This window comes from Mastigoproctus giganteus, chromosome 1, assembly GCF_048544385.1.
Source record: "Mastigoproctus giganteus isolate SK-2022 chromosome 1, ASM4854438v1, whole genome shotgun sequence".
NCBI classification, from domain to species: Eukaryota; Metazoa; Arthropoda; class Arachnida; order Uropygi; family Thelyphonidae; genus Mastigoproctus; species Mastigoproctus giganteus.
The window spans coordinates 274722882-274744478 of record NC_143575.1 but is presented as its reverse complement, the minus strand read 5'-3'; the positions used below and the strand labels follow the sequence as shown (position 1 = coordinate 274744478).

Sequence of the window (21597 nt, the reverse complement as noted above, 5' to 3'; positions counted from 1 at the left end):
GTGGAGTCCCACAGGGTTCGGTGTTGGGTCCTCTGTTGTTTTGTATATTTATCAATGGTATATCAGGCTTAATGTCGAAGTTTGCAGATGATACAAAGGTTGGCAGGGTTGGCAATGACAGTAATGGCAGTGTGCTACTGCAACAGGATCTAGAAAATTTGGGCAGATGGGCTAAGAAGTGGCAACTGAAGTTTAACCTTGACAAATGCAAAGTACTGCATATGAGTAGAAGTAACTCCAGAGAAACGTACCAACTGTGTGGTACTACACTTAAGGTGGTAGAAAATGAAAAAGACCTGGGAGTAATTGTGCAGTCAGATATGAAGTTTTCTGAGCAATGCAGACAGGCTGCCAGGACAGGTCATGGGGTTTTGTCAATGATATAGAGGAATTTTGCTAGCAGGGAAAAGGAGGTGATTGTCCCTCTGTATAAGGCAATGGTCAGGCCACGCCTTGAGTATTCTCTACAGGTCTGGAGGCCTCATTTTAGGAAGGATGTAGATTTACTTGAGCGTGTACAGAGAAGGGCAACAAGATTGGTGAGGGGAAAAGGGATCCTCTTACCAAGAGAGGCTTAAGTTCTGCAAATTGCAGTGGCTGGAGACTAGGCACCTGCGCGGTGATTTGATTGAGGTGTATAAGGCCTTGAATGAGTTGAGCACGCTGAATTCTGATGGGATCCTTCCATTTGTTCAGATTACGAACCTAAGGGGGCATAAATTCAAATTAAGAAAGGACAGATGTAGAATAGATGTGCGGAAATTTGCCTTTAGCCAGCGGGTGGTTAATTGCTGGAACAAACTTCCATCTGTCGTTGTGGAAGTTGATAGGTTGAATACATTTAAGGAGGAACTGAACATGCATTTGGAGGGAATGGTATGATTTTTTTTTTTTTTTGTGGATGATGCTGCATAAGCTCATACACTTGCTGCTCTTGCATCACATGCCACTACTCCTACTACATGTTCTGTGGTCGATTTGTTATTTGGTGTACGCAAAACTTGAGTTTCCGGGAGAAAAAACATAAATAAAATATATATAATTATATACACCATAATCTTAGCAGAGCCCCTAGCTGCAATTCAAATTGGATTATTTCTACAGTATTTGAATATAAATATTAATTTAATTTACCGGGCAACGAAATAATTAAGTAAATTTAATTATTTCGTTGTATTTTGCAGTTGAATCTTGACCATAAAAAGCGGAAAGTATAAAAATTAAGTTTGTTAATTTATGTTTGGATTTAATTAACGGATGTTGAGAGTATGTCATATATACGTTTAGTGTTTTTGAACATTCATGAGTATCGTAACCTATTTACGTAATTATATTCGTTAAAACAAAACAAGTATTTGCACGAGGATTTAGGAGGTAGGAGTAGTCTTAGAAGCCTAGTAAAAAACGAATAAAAGAAATAAAAGCGAAGTAGCGAGAAAGTAGAGAAAAGGTAACGCTAACTCTAATAATTATTATAAGCCTTTCTGAGTTTCGAATAGTTGGAAGATAAACGCTTTCCTGAATGACAGATTAAGTGCTTTTGAAATCATATTAGGTTTTCTCCATTCTGTTCCAATCATCGTTAAGCAAATCAGAAAAGGAAGTCCATTAAGTCCTGGCTGCGAAAATGGCATTTATAAAATTGCTGACTAGGTAAAGTTAACATCTTATTTTCTCCAAACAGCTTAAATGTCAAAACTGTCGAGCACTGATCCATTAACTGTGATAAGCCATCTACTGATCTGGATTAGCAAATGACTTATCAAAGTTAATTGGGTAAAATACTGTATGTACAGAGCAGTACAAAAGTTCAGGAGCCGCTTAAAATCTTTAATAAAATAAAAAATACATTAATCATATTTGTGGGATGGAAGAAATTATAATACAAATTACAAAAGGGATTACAATCTATTACTGCGCATGCTTCAGTGCATACTAAAGCGTAAAATATAATTACTTTACATTACTGAAGGAAAAAATTGGACAGTGTACAGCGTATATTGTCTAGGGCAAGGATTTTTCAAGGGGGATTGTTACTGACCCTTGGAATCAATCGGACCTGGCTTTCAAGATGAGAGGTCGATACATTCCAAGCGGTCGAATGTAGAGTATTCCATAAAGATCAGTTGAGTATGTTGTGTATGGTCTGTGTGTGTGTGTGGTGATTTTCATTTACCTTAGGGACTCGTGGACCCGTTCTATGGCAGGGCTGTTCCCACAGTCGCCACAGATTCTGAGGAACTATTCCCCCAGCCCCAAACAGCGCAAGGGTTGGGAGGTAAAAGGGTAAGACAGTGGAGGATGGCAGGAACAGGCGAAATAGAAATAGGAGATTCCTGGAGGAGCAGTTTACTAGGATAGGAGTAAAAGTGCAAAGTCATTGGGGCAAAGTGATTACCCCATATAATAATAAAAAAATATTATTGAACCGATTTATACAAGTGTAATTGATGAATATCAATACCATTTTACAAAGCCTTTAGTATGTTTTAAAATTGTAAACTTGTTAAAACAAATAACTGGTGTGACAAATCACTCGCATCCATTTATCATCGCATTGCACTTATCTGAATTCTTTCCAAAGTAATAGAGAAATCCATCAACTGATTCCTTTTACAGTAGCTTAAAACCTTCCATCCGAGTAACGATCGGATGGAAGGTTTTAAGCGATGGAATCCATAAACCAATATGGATTCCGTCCCTGATTACCTACTCGGGATATCCTGGCTCGTGTTAGTCATATTTCGACAAATTCAATGGAAAAGTTGAGACACTCAAACAAGGATTCTCGACATTTCTACGCTTATCTACTCGCCCCAAATAATTCATTCGACCTCATCCTAGGTGCTCAGGTTAATATGTGGTATTCAGATTGGGATCTGCTGTGGGTTTGCGAATGAAAACCCCAGCAGGATTGCAGTATCCGAGATACTCATACCGGTTGATATTGAGGCGGCTACCATGCCACGTTCAAAGTCACGTAAATCATTTGTCTTGCCCATTCTGTAACGCTAGTCTTGCCCATTCAGTAATGCTAAGAGTATAGTCCACAAATTTGATGAAAATTGGAAATAGTGCCGCTCAGACAACCGCTAAGAAGCGGGACAGAATTTGAATATGGTGAGTACAATGTGTACAGGAAGGACAGAAGGGGTGCTGAGGAGTAAGACTCACATAAGTATTGGGGCAGCTAAAACGAGAGTAGGAGTGTGTTATAGTCCTAACGACTGTGATGAGTATAACGAAAAACTGTACAGAGAAATAGAGTGAGAGAGAAATGAGAATGTCTTATAATGGGAGATTTTAACTTTCCAGATATTGACTGGAACTTGTGGTTGGTCACTCACACACCAGCAAACTTTTGTGGATTTATTAGATGACTGTTTTCTATATCAGCATGTTAGAGAGGCTACAAGAGAGAGCAATACTCTATCAGATTATCAGCAGTGACTCGTCATGCATTAAGAAAATCCAGATAAAGGAGCCAACCGATGATGCTATTAGCTAGAAATTCTAAATGGGTAGCATTCGGGGAAGTAATTATAGTAGCCGCTAAGTTTTTTGTACCAGTTAAGTTACAGTTCAAGGTTTAGACCTAAAATGGACGTCAAATGAATTAATGAGACTCGTGGCAGAGAATAAAAATGCGAGGGACGATTATAAATTAGCAGAGGACGTGGAATTCTACAGCAAGTAGTCTGCAATCACTAAGGGGGTTAGGCAAGCTAATGCAGATTACGAGGAGTCCTTGGCTAAGAATGGAAAGAAAAGTAGCAAAAGAATTCATTATGTTAACTAGAAGGAAAAGAATTAATAGTATTGGCCCACTAATGGAATAACTATTAATGATTCTGTTCAGGTTGCAGACTAACTAAACTATCTTGCTTCTGCATTTATGCGTGAAGTTTTTAGGGATAGGAACACCAGAGATACCGGGTTATAACTGCAATATGCAGCATCCCAGGTTATATCTGCAGTATACTCCCCACCATGACTACACCAAAAGAATGGAAGAGAAGCTGAAAACTACACAGCAAAGAATGGAACGAATTATATTAGGAATCAGCTTGTTGGATAAGAAGGTAAACACATGGATTAGGTAGCCAATTCAAGTAAAGGACATTCTTATCGAACTAAAGAACTGCAATAGACTTGGGTATAACAGAATGGTACCCAAGTGGAGCTGAAAGAAAACCTGGAAGACAACAACGGAGATGGGCAAATAAAATTCAAGAGTTCATGAGTAGTAAATGGATGGCCAATGCACAAAACAGAAGGAACTGGAAAGTTGCTGGAGAGGCCTTCATCCTGCAGTGGATTGAAAATGGCTGATGATGATGATGCACACCCGCTTTATATCGCATGGCATGAATACAGAATGCTGTTAGTGAAAGATCACTCTACTTCTTGAAATGGGTAGGCGTGCCGAATAAAGTAATCATTAGGTTATTTTCAGAAATTGACACGCATAAATTCATGTCCAATGTCAATAACCATCTTGTCTTCTTAATCTAAAAATTTTATTAGAACCTAAAGTTATATAGGTTCTAATACTTTAGTGTTTGGGGTTATCATAAAGAAGAAAAACTAAAGTTTGAACAGGGTCAGGTTTGAAACTGACTATTTTAAAATGGAATCGGAAACTGTTTCAGTGAGTGGCCTTAAAGACATGTCGAGATTTCATGGTTGGTGGTATTCTTATTTCAAATGTATAAAAAAGCGTACAGAACTCTGCAGTACCGGGCTGCTCACAGGCTGCCAGTATAGTAAAATTTGGACAGGGCCTGTACACGTGACTTGATGTTCCTCGCAAAAATACAATGGAGCGATAGAAATAGGAGTATTCGCGGAAGGAGAGGTTATTTTCGCGACTGCTGCCAGGGTTTTTATTGCCCATGAAGCAGATAAGTGATCATAGTACATCCCTCGCCTCCAACATCATTTCAGCTCCGTGTCGCCAGGCGTCACGTCGTATCGGGTACTTTGTTGGTACACGCGAGGCTCCTGCCGCGTTATAATTGTTTGCTAACTCCATTCGGTCCGCGTGCAGGCAATGAAATGGCGACACCCGGGAAAGGTTTAAGTTCTCCGTGCAGGTGTCACCCGGAGAATTCTGCGTTCTGGAAAATAAGATTACACCTGCAGAATGACACGTGCACGCGCCACGGAGGGTAATAAAGGGCGGTCACGTTAGCTAAACACGCGTGCCAGGTAATAGGTTTCCTGGGGACAGTTTAATTTTCTAAAAGTTCGTAATGCGGGTTCCTCCACGCGAGAAATGGAAATGCGTTACTCGAGTGAGTTATAGCAGCACGCGCAGGCGGCTTTGGCGTTTAGGAATTGCCGGGAGTTGGGGATGATGGGGAAGGGAGGCGGCACGACAGCTTAAAATGTTGACAAGAAGCACGAGGACCTGAAATAGGCGGCAAAGTGACGTCAGAAGCAATCACAGTTCGCACATTTTCTCCTTCCACTGACATTTTCTAAAGGGTAAAGAGATCTCGCAGCTCGAGGAGTTGATTTAGTTCCAGGCGATGGAAGTATGTAAATATTAGGAGCGTCAACGCCTGTGGCGCCCCTACATTCAAGGTGCCTGCACTAAAGGAGCAGGGCGTACACCTAATTTTTGCATTTTATACTCCGGGAAAGCTCGTGGAGTTTAAGATAGAGAAAATACAAGAATAGCATCGTAGTCACATGGGCTAGGAAAGGTCAGATCAAACGCATTTATTACTAGTAGTGACAAATGATGCAAGGAAGCAAGTTTATACAGCATCCCCCCCCCAAAAAAAAAACTATCCACATCGCCTACTGCCTTCCTATCCAGCCTTTGTCCAAATCTCTCCAAACCAGCAACCTCACACGGAAGACGGCTCTGACAATCAACCACACTCCCTAGTTGTAAGCAACTCCATCCTGCAGCCCTCTTGGGTAGGATCGCCATCCTCCCCACACTGGGTGGAAAAGACCTGAGGTCGAATTCCGTCGATGACGAGAGGAATTTTTATGGGTTTTTTTCACAACGTGACTGAGTCAGTCGGTCTCAGGCGAAGGTAACATGGCTTTTTCTCCCGGAAACTCGAGTTTTTCGTCCAGCAAACAGAAAATCGACCTCAGAACACATGCAATTTACAGACTGAGCAACATGGCCTTAGTTGCACATGCTCTTAAAACCAAAAAACAACTCCATCCTTCTTTAATTCAAATCCACAGCCTTTCATGTGGGACATCCAAGAAAGCCCATCAGCATCTGGTTCACTCCATCCAGTCAGGTTCCCTAATAGGCGCTCATTCCCAGACGCTGCATTTCGCAGAACCGAAGTCCCTCATAGTAAGAGCATCCTTTCGTGCTCCTGGCTAATCTTGCTCCTTCTCTTCGCATCCATTCCAACAGCTCCACATCCTTCCCAAAATGAGACCTGTATACAGCACTCAAGATGCGGACCAGCCATCACGTATTCGGAAAATCACTTCCTCGAGTACAGTACGTGGTGGCACAGTATTGTGCCACCACGTACTGCCACTTTTAACTACTAAACTGATTTTTTTTTTTTTTTGCCCCAGGCGAAAAAAAAAAAAAAATTCTTGCTGTGTTAGTAACCATAGCATTACAGTGTTTTGTTAATTTGTGTAGCAAATTGATCATGATCTTTAAGGCTGGAGATTCTTTGTCTGGAACCAGTTTTAGGTGATTTTTTTTTTTTTTTTTTTTTTTGTCGGCTAAAAAAACAAACAAAAAAAACCTAAATAAATAAAAGCAAAATTCAACAGAAATAATAATGTACGTTGCTGTTTACAGAATAAACCTGCCAACTTTAGTGAAATGACTTCAATAAATCTTGTGGGCTGTTCTCTTCTTAATTTATATGAAAAATACTTAAAGAATATCTGTACGCGAATAAATGAGGAAGAAGAAAAGTTGGTTCTGAGCTTGAAGAAGCTGGACAGTAAAAGGATGTTGACTGCTTTCTCAATTGTAGAAACTAATTGAGAAGAATAGTGCTCATGGAAGTATCTATAGAAAAGGCAGAAACGGAACATCTACGAGACAGAGTGGAGAGACTTTGTTAGAGATAAGCCATTGATTAATCTGACTGCCCTCTACTGAATGGAACCAAGAAGCCTCAGAGAGGTTTGTACACCATGAAAAACATGTTTTCGTGGTGTACATTGGATAAATTGATACCAGTGATGCTGCATGTTACAAAGTCTTGTACAACAATCTGTGATTGTTGTGGAGGTTTAGGTGCATTAGCGACTTAGGCCATAGATAACATGCCTGTAAACTTCTTGTATTCTGTGGTCGATTTGCTGTTTGCTGGACGAAAAACTCGAGTTGCCGGAAAAAAACTGTGCTACCCTCGCCTGCGACCTATTAACCCAACCACGTTGCGAAAGAGGCCCATAAAAATTCTTCACGTCATTCAAGGGATTCAAACTAAGACCTTTTCGACCCAGTGTGGGGGAGGACGGTGATTACTGTATACCCAACTGTGCTACCCACGAGGGCAACCGGACCTCAATCCACACAGCATCTTGATGGGTGAGGTTTTTTCAACTGAGGTCTTTTCCATCTGGCGTGGGGACGGCGATCCTACCAACTGTTCTTGTGCTGTGCACTATCTGTTGATGAAAACTCTATTTGTGGCCCAAATGGTCACTCGGTCCTCTATGATTGATCTTAAATTGGGCCATTTCTGTGACATGTGTATATGTATATCATGTCGATGCTGACTCCTAGGCTTCCGCCCATCTCCATCTGTGTACTCTGTAATTCACGTAAAACTAATACAAAGGACCAGAAAAGTGTGAAATGCAAGAATGTTAATAATGTGTGTACTTGTTAGTCAGGTCTCTGGGAGCAGCCACCATATTGGGAAATGCTACCTGGTGCCCGGCTCTAGCACGAGGAGCTGGGCCTGAATCTACTATTCTGTCTGTGTGACTTGCACACTGTCCCATACCAACCAGAAGAAATGCAAGTCTAGTGGGTGCCAACCATCCCGCTCCTAGGTGGCCGAACCTGGAAGCTAGCAAAAATAAAGAAAAATAAATTTAATCACGCACTCAGGTGAGAGAACCTGAGTTAATGTATGTATGGTGGCACCTGGATTTACAGTCCATCTTCATCTACTAATAGTAAAAAAAAAAAAAAAAACAGTTATATTCAGTATCGAATCTGGTCGCCTTCATATTTTTTTGGCCAGTGAGTGTATACAGGAGCTGCCTTTGGCAAGCAGAAAAATGATTAATGCAATATTATCATCCGCATACTTGACACGTCAGAGGGGGTAAGAACTCTCCTAACCGAGCTGGGAGAGTCTCCTTACTGTCTTCCAGAAAAAGATAACCCTTTCATCTGTTTTTGAAAATCGGTGATTGCACATTCATCCCAGCAACCTTTTCCATCAGCAGTCAATAGACGAGCTCAGTGATGCTTATGTATTCCTCATCTTCTTGGAGTAGATGGAGTCATCCGAAAGCTTGACTAACAGAAGAATGCATCCCCGAAAATGTCTAAACGTGATATTAATCGCATTAAGACATTTTCCTTAACGCTCTCTAACAAGTGAGAAAAAAAAAACTTTTACTTTTAATGACAGCTTTCCTTTTTCTTTTTAATCGATTGCTTAAACATTTTTCTCTCAACTTATCGCCGCTATTTTTCGTGTCAACGTACGGGTCATTACTTTTAACCCGTTAAGGGGCCGACGCGAACGTGACATTTTGATTAAACGCGAAAAACTTTAAAGTGACTTCGAACGTGTAGTCTCGCCCCCGTTCAAACTTCATTTTGTCGCTTCCGTTTTAAAACGTGACAGATTGACTCCGAACGCGTAGCTTATTAGTCGGATAATAAAGAACTTTATGGCTGCTTATACGGCGACCAGGGGTGTCCTCCTTTTAGTGGCAACGAGCGATTCGCGAACACGCCGCAATTTACCTGATAAAAATAGAATCGCTATTAACAATTACGGCACCATCGGCGTTACAAGTGGCACGTTCGGGAAATAATACGGAGCGGCCGAGAAAGCAATTATAGCGTTTGTTAGGTGCATTGTACGGCCGTGTTCTACGCCTCCGAGTGCTTTCCGGAAATGTGCGTACGGTTATACAATTAGAAAGTGCAAAAGTTAAAAAATAAAAGCGATTCAAGGAGCTGTGGCTTCCAACATCCACACGATCCTCTTTGTGTTGCCATAGCAACAAATGAAAAAGGCGAATATCACGGCTCAAGAAAAAAATAAATACAAACCTGTTGTACACTGAATGGACAGATTTCGTGGGATACCTGGGCAACGCGATGCTGTCATCCCTCTCGCTAGTGGACGAACCCACCGCTTGGCATTGTGGACATCGCTGAGGGTGGTGGATAAAGGTGGCTGTCTGTCTCGCATTGTTTCAGCCATCCGGAGAGCGACACTGGCACAAGTCACCAACTTCAGCGAGGGAGGTGCCAGAAATTTCTCCACCAAGACCATCAGGCGATCATTAGCTGCAATAGGACCCACCACAGTCCCATTGCTAACACCTCGACACAGGACTCTACGCCTGAACTGGGCGAAAGAACATCGGCACTGGACCTTGGAGACGGGTCTCTTGGTCCGATGAGTCCCGTTTCCAGTTATTTCGAACGGACGAGAGGGTGCGTATCTGGTGGAAACCGCACGAAGCTATGCATCCATCATGTCAACAAGGAACTGTTCAGGCAGGTCGGCAATAGTCTGCAGCGTGTTCAACTGGCACACGTTGGTACCTCTAAACGCATCTCTGAACAGTCCAGGTTAAGTGTCCATCCTTGCAGACCATCTATATCCCTTCATGGTCACCGTGTACCCACAGGGCAATGGATTCTTCCAGCAGGATAATGCATCTTCCCACAGGAAGGTGCATTATCCTGATTTTACCTCCATGGAATGGTCTCCCCGTTCACCGGATGAACCCTGCGGAGCATCTTTGGGATGCTGTGGAAAGGTCCATTCGAGATTTGGATCCGCCACATAGGAATGCGACGGAATTACCTGTGGAATGCTCTCGTGAACTAGTGGACTCAATGACTGCCCTTATCCAGGTGAAAGGTGGGCCTACCGGCTACTAGGTAGGTATCTCGTGATTTCTATCCACTCAGTGTACGTTCATTTGTGTGTGGTGGAAAGTGAGAAATTTAAAAAAAAATTCTGTTTTTTTACTGGAAAAAAATATTTGTTGAAACAGCAGTGGTTTTTACGTTATTTCTTCTGCGTTTCGCCTATTAATTACATTTTCAATTTGCTGGGCGAATGTATTCAGTTCCTTTCTGATATGTGGAAGACACCGAATGAAGAACTTCACCTTAGAAATCACGCGCGCTGGCTAACTCCTATTCCGCCATCTATCGAGAAAGTTTTGAATTTTTCCTTTAAGGCAGCGCTTTTTAACCGGTGGTTCGCTAAAGTGTTCCAGGGGGTTCGCACTAAAAATTCTGTAATGGCGTCTGCTTAGATTTACATAGGAATATTTTTGTAAACTATATGTATAGTACTAAATTTTTTTTATTATTAATTTATGCGGTTCGGTTCAAAATTTATATTTAGTTGTGGTTTGGGCCTCCGTCCTTACACAGCGAGCATGCGCAACAGGATGTTGTTAATGAGGGAAGGGGTTCGGTGTGAACGTGCCGATATAATAATAATATGTATCGCAACGTTCGGCTTTGGTAAAAGAGTTCTAAAAATTATAACTAATTTTTTTCATTCTCAAAGACCATTGTTATATATAAGTCTTCTTCAAGTTCTCTGCCCTCAGGCAGGTTCAGGGCTCCATTGACGCCATGTTTCTCTACGTTGTGCTTTTTAATTCCTGCATAATTTCCTCTTCCCATCCACCCATCTCCATCTCCCATCCAATCCATCATTCTGATTCTCCTTCTCCCAACAGTTCCTCCCACACATCCTCCCGTCAACATGCTTTCTCTTCTTAAAACAAAAGTTCTTTTATTAACGTTCTCTTTTCTCTTACTTTCCTCGTTACTCACTCTGTCCACCCATTTCATTCTCTTCCCCACCACATCTCGAAGCTTCTAGCCGTCTGATCTCTCTTCCCAGAGTCCATGTCTCTGAGCCATATAGTACAACAGACCATATTAATGTATTCACCATTTGCTTTCTTAATTCTTTCTTGAAATTTCTTTTCAATAGTTCTTTTCTATTACTAAATGCCTCTTTGCCCATTGCAATTCTGTTATTTCCTTCAGACTTTGGCCACTTGGAAATTAATTATTATCTTGGTTTTCTTGCTGTTAATCTTCATATTGTACTCCTTTACTGCGCTGTTCAGGATATCAAAGGAGCTCCGTAATTCCTCCTCATTATTAGCAATCAATACCTGGTCTTGTGCACATCTTATTATCTTTATCTTCCCTCCTGCTTCTACACATCCTTTCTTCTCTTATTTGAACTCTTTCATCAATGCTTCTGCGTATACACTGCCCTACCATTAATATCCGGACACCCTCCATGGATTGAGAAACAGGTCCTACGCATAAAACACTCACAGAATCTGCTATAAATATGCACAACTGGCTTCGAAGAGAATTTCAAAAGTGGGCATGCAAGATGACACGTTCAACAGAATTTATCACCTCAACAAACTCTAGATGGCGATTACGCTGATGACGAATCCTGGACTGTAGAGCAGAGGAAAACAGTTCTATGGACAGACGAGTCGAAGTTCGCACTCTACCAGTCTGATAGCCGTTCTGGGTGTGGCAAATGCCAGGAGAACAGTTCCTTCTTGATTGCATTCTCCCAACAATAAAATTTGGTGGAGGCAGTGTCATGGTTTTCCACATTAGTCGTTTTGGACAAAACCACCAATGCTGTGCAATACCAGGACAGCCTGCACAATTATGCACTTCCAACATTATGGCAATACTTCGGGGAGGGCCCTTACCTGTATCAGCAAGATAACGCACCATGATATACTGCTCGGGTCGTAGTAGAGTTATTTGGGGACATAGATGTGGAAAAGTTGGATTGGCCAGCCCAGAGTTCTGATTTGAACTCTGTCGAGCATCTTTGGAATGTATTGGATCGTCGGGTACGTGGACGTCGTGATTGTCCAAAGAACAAGGCCGAACTGGTGGTTTCGTTAAACGCCAAGTGGAGGAACATATCACCTGACATTTATAAAAAGCTGGTTGACAGTAGCCGGGAAGATCGAAGGCCGTCATAAAAGCAAAAGCTTTCGGCACAAAATATTAAATGACACAAAAACTTTTTTTTTGTCAAAAGGCTGGTGCCGGATGTTGGCATTAACATGATGCAAGCTTATATAGCATCAGCCAAAAGAAAAAAAAAAAAAACACAACCTTATTTCACCCATCCCCTCGCTCCAAATGTTTATTAAGTTCTGCCTTGAATCTATTTAAGCTATCAGCTACAACGACAGACGGAAGTTTGTTCCAGCAATCAACCACCCGCTGGCTAAAGGCAAACTTCCGCACATCTATCCTACAACCGTCATTCCTAAATTTGAATTTATGCCCTCTCAGGTGATTATTCTGAGCTAGAGGAAGAATCCCATCAGCATTGAGCATGCTCAAACCATTCAAGGCTTTATACACCTCTATCAGATCACCTCGCTGGTGCCTAGTCTCCAGACACTGTAATTTGCAAAACTTAAGCCTTTCTTCGTTAGAGTAACCCTTTGTTTTTTTCACTAATCTTGTTTCCCTTCTCTGTACTCGTTCCAACAGCTCTACATCCTTCTTAAAATGAGACCTCCAGACCTGTATACAGTACTCAAGGTCTGGCCTGACCATTGCCTTATACAAGGGGATAATCACCTCCTTATCCCTTCTAGAAAAATTACTGTGTATCATTAACAAAACACCATGAGCTACTCTTGCAGCCCGTCTGCACTGCTCAGAAAACTTCATATCTGCCTGCACAATTACCCCAGGTCCTTTTTATTCTCTACCACTGTCAGCGTAGTACCACAGAGTTGAATCGTTACTCTGGGATTACTGCTTCCCATGTGTAGTACTTGACATTTGTCAATGTTAAACTTCATTTGCCACCCAGCCCATCTGCTCAACTTCTCTAGATCTCGTTGCAGCAGCATACTATCATTAACTACCCTTTGCATAATTTATTACACATAATACTTGACAAATTGGACTCTTAATTTTCAGTTCTTGTCTTTCTCAATGTAAAATCCCCTAGCTGTTGGCTATGAAGGATCGTGTCATTACACTGCAATAAAGATTTTTCCATTGATATCTACATTAGTTAAAGGCCCTCCCAACGTAGAGATTAATATGACGGACGACAAAAAAGAAAACCAACAACACTTTTATTTACAGGTGACGCCACTGTACAAACAAAACAATTACAGTAATTTACAAAGAAAATGAGGGGAAGATTACTTCCACGTGTCTGTGTAGGAGATCGAGGCTGTTCACAATTAACACCTGTTTCCGCAGGTCTTCCGTGTCCTTTTTCTTGCGATGTTCTCCGCTGTGCAATCTTTGTAGCTTCTGATGGGAGATGTCTAGAATCTCTTGGTACCAGCATTGGAGAGCCGGGTACGCCATCTGTAGGGGAGCCAAACTCTGAAAAACAAAAACATATTGCGATTAAAGCGAAAACATTTCAAAATTCACAACATTTCCAACAGTGCCTTTCGTTAGCGAACGTCATAGCAATCTTACGAGCGTTTAGTGACTCCTTCCTCGTTGAGACCGTTTGCTTTGCACTCTCCTGGAAGATTGCAGATGAGCTCTCAACTCAAACGTGTATACTAGTATATTTTTTGAGTTGTTTCAAGTATGTCCCCTTCTGAGGATAAGGTTCCGGAACTTTTCAAACACCCCTCGGAGGTTTTTGTACTGTAAATTAATATTCAGTAGTTGGGAAAGGTGAGGCAACAGAAACTACTGCATTCAGGTTGTTTGTGTGCAAGTATAGTAAGTTCCATATGTTCGAATTCACTCAAAACAGAAAAATTTGCTAAGAACGCGACTCCAGTTCAATTCATTTATCGCATCCACTTATAGATCGAGGACATTAATTGCTAACACAGTTCCGTTGAAGGAAATGATGCTGATTGAATTTCATCATTGATGAAAAGGTTACAAGCAAATGTTTCTACAAAGTAAGGAACTTACCTTATCTAGAAAGAAGTCTTTAGAAACTGGTTCAAAATTCGTATCTTCCAAGGCCTGTAAAATACACAAAATATCAGTCACTGTAGTCACATATCAGCAACTTAGCAGCAATTTTTGTTCATTAATAAAATTTTCGCCTTTCTTACCTGATTTGTAAAGGCAAATTTGTGTTTCGGGACTGTGGTCACACATTGTATAACCTGAAAAGAAACACACAATCAGAGACCTAAATATAAGTGGCTGGAGTGAGGAATCTACTGGTATTCGTGGTGGAGCATTATTTAAGGCACAGTCGGAATTTGGATACTAGATCAGCCATTGTAAAGCCAATATTGCATATTGGAAGATTCATCAGAAACTGTAGAATTTGCAGTTTTACACTGGTGACCATGTCTGCTATTGGTATCTGGTGTTTTCCCTGACTTTTAGAGCTGCTCCTTGCAAAGTGGGCAGCTTGAAATTACACGATTTACGCACACCAGTTGTTTGAATCTTTGAATATTCTTGTGGTCTACCAGCTTCTAAGCTCGTCTGATCTTAGTTATCTTGAAGTTAAAATTTGTGCAATCCGAAATGATGTTCTTTTATTTGTTTGAAAAGTATATGCAAATTTAAAGTTTACACGTTTAGCATTGGCTGGAATGAAGTAAATTTCATAAACATCAATTAACCTAATTGCTACCACCTTTAATTATACTGATGGAACAACGAGCTTCCTGCTTACATGCAACTTCACTGCTACAAAATTTACAGGCTGTACTAATTAAATATTCTCTCCTAATTAGAGCAGCTCTTCTAATTACATAATTATTGAAAATTATTATATCCCCAGATGGATATCCATGAATAATCTAAACATGTCTGGGATATTATTATTAAATTAATTTCTTTTAAAATTTAATAAACATATGAAGATCAACAGCTATTGCTGTTATGATTCGCAATAACAGCAATAGCTGTTGATCTTCTGCAATTCTACCAGCTGTTGAAGGGAAGCAATCTTATTTCTGACATGTTAAAAGAAATGAATATTTGCTATTAATTTACTCATTTTTATCCGAATTAAAATAATTTCAAGTCCTCGTGGGTAGCACAGTTGGTAGAATTGCTGTCCTCCCCACACCGGGAAGAAAACGCCCGAGTTTAAGTTCCGTCAATGACGAGAGAAATTTATTGGAATTTTCGCAAAACGTGGCTGAGTTAGTCGGTCTCAGGAGAGGGTGGCATGGTTTTCTCCCAGAAACTCTGGTTTTTTTATGCAGCAAATAGACCACAGAACACTTGCAATTTACAGACAGTATACACGGAACAATATGGCTTTAGTCGCTGATGTTCCCAAAACCCTAAAGGCTTGTTGGATTCACATCGGTGGGTAGATAAGCATCTATCACTATCGCATGCCAGGAATATTCCATTTGTGGAGTAGATTTAAGCTCACGGTCTTATGAATTAGTGTTGTGCAAGTGGTTAAGCACACGTAGTCCACATCATAAAAATATAGAAATAGATAAACCGGCATCTGTATCAAATAGAAGAGGAACATATTTTACTGTAACTTGAATATGTGAAGGTTTAACTTCATATATGAAGTTAAACATTCAAATCAGATAAATCCCATCCACTTGGAGTGGATGGAAATAAGCCCCTGTAGCCTAGTGGTCAGGCGCGTGGGTGCATAAGTACACGTGCCTTGAGTGACCGGGGTTCAAGCCCGTGACTACTGAATACTGTGCTGTTTCTTGTATTCAATTTATCATGCGAACTCCTCTGCCCGTCCCGAAGTATAAACAGAAAATTTATTTATTTTATTTTTAATTATATTAAGAGAGGCAGCGAAGGAAATAAACAAACCCTTAGCCATAATTATGAGAGCATCCTTGAATTCAGGAGGAAATCTCCGCGGACGTGAGATGATCTACGTGACTCCCAATTCACAAAGGGTAACACGGGTAATTACAGACCTGTTAGTTTAACTTCCGTTCCAGAGAAAATAATGGAGTCACTAGTAAAAGAACCATTTAGACAGGATTACAGTTATACTTCAGGCGCAACATGGGTTTGTTAAGGGGAAGTCTTGTCTGACCAATTTGATTGGAAAACTCCGATGTGGTCACAAAGGAACTGGATGATAAAAATAATGTTGGTATCATATACTAGGATTTTATAAAGTTGCACAAAGGCTGCTGTGCAAATTGGAGCAGTATGTCATTAGGGACAAGTTGCTACTATGGATAAAAGGATGGTTGAGTGGGAGAAGACAGAGTGGTAATCAATGGAACACTACCCTTCCTGAACTAATGTTATTAGTGGAGTCCCCCAGGGTTCGACCCATTGTTTTTTTGTATATTTATCAATGATACTGATGAACGCACATTACGCTTAATGTCCAAGTTTGCGGATGATAAAAAAGTATACAGTTAATGACAGTATTCTACTGCAACAGGATCTATAATAGTTAAGCAGATGGTCTGAGAAATGGCAATTGAAGTTTAACATTGACAAATGCAAAGTACTGCATAGTAATGTACCAACTGCGTAGTACCTGAACGTAATGAAAAAAAAAACTGGGAGTAATTGTGCAAACAGATATGAAGCTTTTAGTAGTGCAGACAGGTTGGCAGAATAGCTCATGAGGTTTTGTCAATGATATCCAGTAATTTTACTGTAAGGGATAAGGAGGTGATTATTTCATTGTACATTATAAGGCAATGGTCAGGCCACATCTTCAGCACTGCATACAGGTCTGGAAGCCGCATTTTAGGAAGGCTGCTGGAATGAGTACAGAGAAGGGCAACAAGACTGGTGAGGGGAACAAAGGGATGCTCTTACCAAGAAAGGCTTCAGTTCTGCAAATTGCAGCGCCTGGAGACTAGGCACCTGGAAGGTGATCTGGTTTAGGTGTATACGGCTTGGAATGGTTTGAATAAGCTCAGTGCTGATAGGTTTTTCCTCAGATAATACACATGAGGGGGCATAAATTCAATTTGAGGAAGGATGGTTGCAGAATAGATGTGCAGATTTTCCTTTAGCAGGCTGGTGGTTAATTGCTTGAATAAAACTTTAACCTGTTGTTGTGGAAGTTGTTAGCTTAAATAAATATAAGGAAGAAAAGAACTAGACAAACTACCATAAAATGGATTCGAAGCCAAGCAAAAGTTCTTCAAGTTTCTTTAGCGCCCAAAAAAACTTAAGTTATTCCCTGGATCATTTGATAACAACGTCATAAAGGTGAACAAACCACGAAACCGTACTTTTATATTTGTGATAAAAAGAAAGTACCAACTGTACCCGATTTAATCCCAGTATAAAACACAAAAAAAAAAAAGTCAATTGTGAATTCTTGATGAGATGGGATTTCTTTTTGGGAGAAATCGCAAAACGAAAGAAAAGTTTTAATGGAAAGAAATGCCGTAACAATTAAGAGAAAAAGTATTTGTGGATGTGAGACAAATAAGAATAAAATATTTAATATGAAATTAGGTTTTTGTTTTATACGACTCTTGATTAAAGTGTATTATCTTTTTTCTAATTCCCAAAAGTTTTGTATTCCAATACTAGTAATCGGAAATAGCTAACTTGGTCATGCGTCTCAGAAAGACTGAGGAGACTCGTGCGATTAAGCAGCATGAGTGTTCACTCATTTATTCAGTAAATATAACGCGGTATCTGATTTTACCATAAAGAATAAAATCCAAAGTTCCTTTCACATCCTATAAAACATGAAGGGAAACTGATACACGCATGCTTGCAAAACTTCGGTTACTAAATGATGGATATGAACTTGGAACGTGAGGAACTTGTAAAAACAAGGAGCAGGGGTGTCGAGAGCTAAAGCGCTCCCTGTGTTTTTATGTGTGCCCACATTCAGATATGAGTGTTAAAAAGCAACAAGCAATTTCTAACCTAAGAAATCAATAAGATGAAAAAAATTAATGAAGTAAAAGCTTTTGTTGTATTTTTTGGTGGTTTGTGTAATTTAAAATTGTAGAATTTTTTGCCGATTTCTGTAAGGACCACCCTTATCCTACAGAGGCACTTGCCATCCCCTGCTTGCCGAATGTCACATTCTGAGAACATGCAGTCGGAATTGAGACATGATCCGAGGATGAGTTTCGGCAAGGTTACCAAACTCTGGTTGAGGTGTATAAGGCCTTGAATGGTTTGAGCAGACTCAGTGTTGATGGGATACTTCCGCTTGCTCAGATTAAGAACCTGAGGAGGCATGGATTCAGATTGAGGAAAGACAGCTCTAGAATAGATGTGCGGAAGTTTGGCTTTAGCCAGCGGGTAGTTGATTGCTGGAACAGACTTCCATCTGTTGTTGTGGAAGTTGATAGCTTAAATAAATTTAAGGCCGAACTAGACAAACATTTGGAGTAACCGGATGGGTGAAATGAGAAGTTTTTTGTTTTTTTTTTGGCTGATACTGTAAAGCTTGCTCCCTTGCATCATATGCCTCAATTAATCCTAAACGTTAGATTATATTCACGTAGTATAAGAGTAGTCATTATAGAAATCTTGATTTCACGGAAAACTATCACGTAACGCCCTTCTCCAACTATATTTTTGTGGACTATTAAAAATTTAAGCCTGGCCCAATGAATAATTGCAAGCCCGCTTATTGTAGCGAGTGCTTATACGTAGAACGCAGATGGCATGCTTATCTGGGACCAGCAACTACGGTTGGCCCAAAAGAATCGCGTAAGTTAATGGGAGTACAGTACTTGTGGACAAGCCATCGCTTGTTGTGTTTTGTGTTAAACCACCGGCTATCTCAATTTAATTTTACTGCCAGCGAAACTACAGATGTCACTCAACTAGGCACCTCTGGCCTTCATTAGAACTGTTGTTGCTGTATAAAGAACGAATTTCGTTCTTTCTACAGCAATAACGAGTGACGTAAAGAAAACTTTTAGTACAGAAGTTAATCATGGACACTGAAATTTTAATCATTTCTGTAAACGCGCAGTATGGAACAAGAGTGTCAGACTGCATTCAAACACGAATACCATGGAGGCTTTCAAGAAAAAATATTAATAGCATTTATTTTATTGTCTCAAAGTAACAACAGTTCTTTTTTTCTGATATTTATCTGTAAAGTGCTAATAAGTAAAAAATAGTCAGTTAGCCCTTTTTTATTAATCGAATTTAAAGCATAATTTAACGTTTCTTGATTCATTCTGATATATTTAAAAATAACTCTTCCAATTCATTACATCAATTACGATATCCAAAATTTTGTCTACTTTAATGTACGGGGTTGGAGTTGAGGGTATACGCCAGTTCTTTTATTCGAAATCTTGAAAAAACATTGAGCAAAAATTGATTAATATTTATTGCAGTTTATATATCATAAATAAAGCCTTGATAATTGCACACAAAACTGTCATGTGCAATTCATTGCAAAAATTAAAGAAAAAAACTTCATTTCGCCACTTTTTTTTTTCCCCCTTTGATAAATTTAAAATCGTTCATCCCCCAAAAATTTCTCTTCCACTCTCAATTCAGTGCGCATTCCAACGAACATTTTATCGAAATGTCTTGTTATGGGCATTAGTAAATCCCCCGCCCCAGGCTCTTGATAAGTTTTCACCCGATAATTACTGGACACCCGCTGAATTCCAGGAAGGGTTGATTGGCAATTTACTGGTCAATTTTAGGGTACCAGTTTGCCCAAGAGCTAAGGGGATTAACGTTCCACAATCCAGAGGCACCTGTAAAACCTCATGGCATATTGAGAAGTTGCATTGGTCAGCTGCATGTCTCTGCTGGTTCCAGGCAAGCATGGGCTGACAGGAACCTGCGTTCTATGTGTCAGCGCCCTTACCCAACCCCCATCTCTCTCGTCGGAAACGTCTGTCTACAAATCAGATAAAAGCCTGGATTAGTCTTTACAATCTGGTACCTCTTTCGATCGTTCGTTTGGAGTAGCAGTAAGTAATTGATAGGCCTAGCTCCTTCCACCGATTGCCTTTTATTTAATATTACAGCAGATCCCCCCCCCGTCCCTGTTTAAAATCAAAAAACAAGTTCACGATTTTAAAACAGCAGCTGGAGGGAGGGGATGAACACGCTAATTAAAACAATATCGTATACTGAAGAGGTCTGCAAATCACTGCAATTCGCAAGAGGTACCAGATTGTAAAGACCGAAAGCCTTAACCAATCATCCAACCTCCCCCTTCTCGGGGTTTTTCGGTATTTTACCGGTCCCATCTGTCTCCGCCTCAGGACAAAAATCCACTGCAAGCTAATTTAAGTTCCATCTACTGGAGCAATAATTTACAAAGCTTTCCTGTCTTGCATTTTCACCCTCCTGGCACTTTGCCGTCCCGGGGTGATTTCCTTGTGGAAATAAACAGATAATAATAATAAAAAATAAATAAAAAAAAATAAAGCCTTGATAATTGCACACAGAACTGTCATGTGCAATTCATTGGAAAAATAAAAGAAAAAAATTGCTGTTTTTGTAGAATTATTCTAAAAACATAAAAGTTTCAAAGTCCACAAATGTGCAAAACTAAAGGAAACACAAGAGTGACTTAAGTATAAGTTATTCTGGTTGTGATATATATACCTTGATGTTTAACAGACTTACCTTATTTGTGTGATATGGTTCATCATCGCACGAAGAATCCACTTGTAAACAAGTAGCGCATGAAGCGCAACATCCCATCGTGTCAGAAAGATGTCGTCTGTAGAAGAAAACAAAAATAATTATAATTTTCTCTCACGGCCAGGTTACAGGTGAGAATTCATATTCAAGAATGTGGTAGTCTGCATTGGCACAACACTACCCATACTCTGGAAAGGCAACAAAATCTTACTGTCCACTTGCATTAATCTTCAGCACATCCGATACTTAAGAAAAACAATTAACTTATCCTACTTCAACGAATCAATTGGCATCCCACTGCTACCTCAAACGTCCTCCATTAACCAACACTTCACACTGGATTTATTTTCGAATTTCTGCTGTGGATCAACACCACATTCTTGAAATTCTTTCGTAAGCGTCATGAATTGGAATAATTATTTATTTTCCCAGTTATGTCTGTCACTTCTACTTCTTATCTTGCGAAGTACTAAAAAAGGACGTCTTCGCCATTTCTTGAACTTCGACCCGCTGTGTGTTCGACCAAAATGACATCATTCTGTGAAATGTCGAGTCGTTGAAACGGCTTTGGGGAGATTATGAGTTGCTTTTCCCTACAGCGACACGTGTAGATTTGTCAACCAACAGTACTAGTCAGTGGTCACAAGAGGAATTAATCCTTAAATAAAAAAAAACACACACACACACAAAAACAAAACTATTATCAATTTAAATTAGCCTTTTTACTAAAATATAGACTACGATGGAATGGTAATTAACGTCCAATAGCTAGTCGTATTTGTTCACTGATGACGTCATCCACAAATTTATAATCTGGGTCATTGTTAAACAGA

General features: G+C 40.1%; 1 protein-coding gene across 1 annotated transcript; it reads right to left on the bottom strand.

Annotated features, from left to right (window-relative positions):
* Window positions 1–13318: 13318 nt before the first annotated feature.
* On the bottom strand, window positions 13319–21374 carry LOC150092012 (uncharacterized). The gene is made up of 4 exons (XM_090386584.1): window positions 20747–21374; window positions 14296–14349; window positions 14150–14203; window positions 13319–13594 (listed from the first exon to the last, which is right to left on the bottom strand). The coding sequence occupies exons 1-4, from the start codon at window positions 20822–20824 to the stop codon at window positions 13382–13384; spliced, it is 399 nt and encodes a 132-aa protein (XP_090242710.1). The 5' UTR covers window positions 20825–21374; the 3' UTR covers window positions 13319–13381.
* Window positions 21375–21597: the final 223 nt, after the last annotated feature.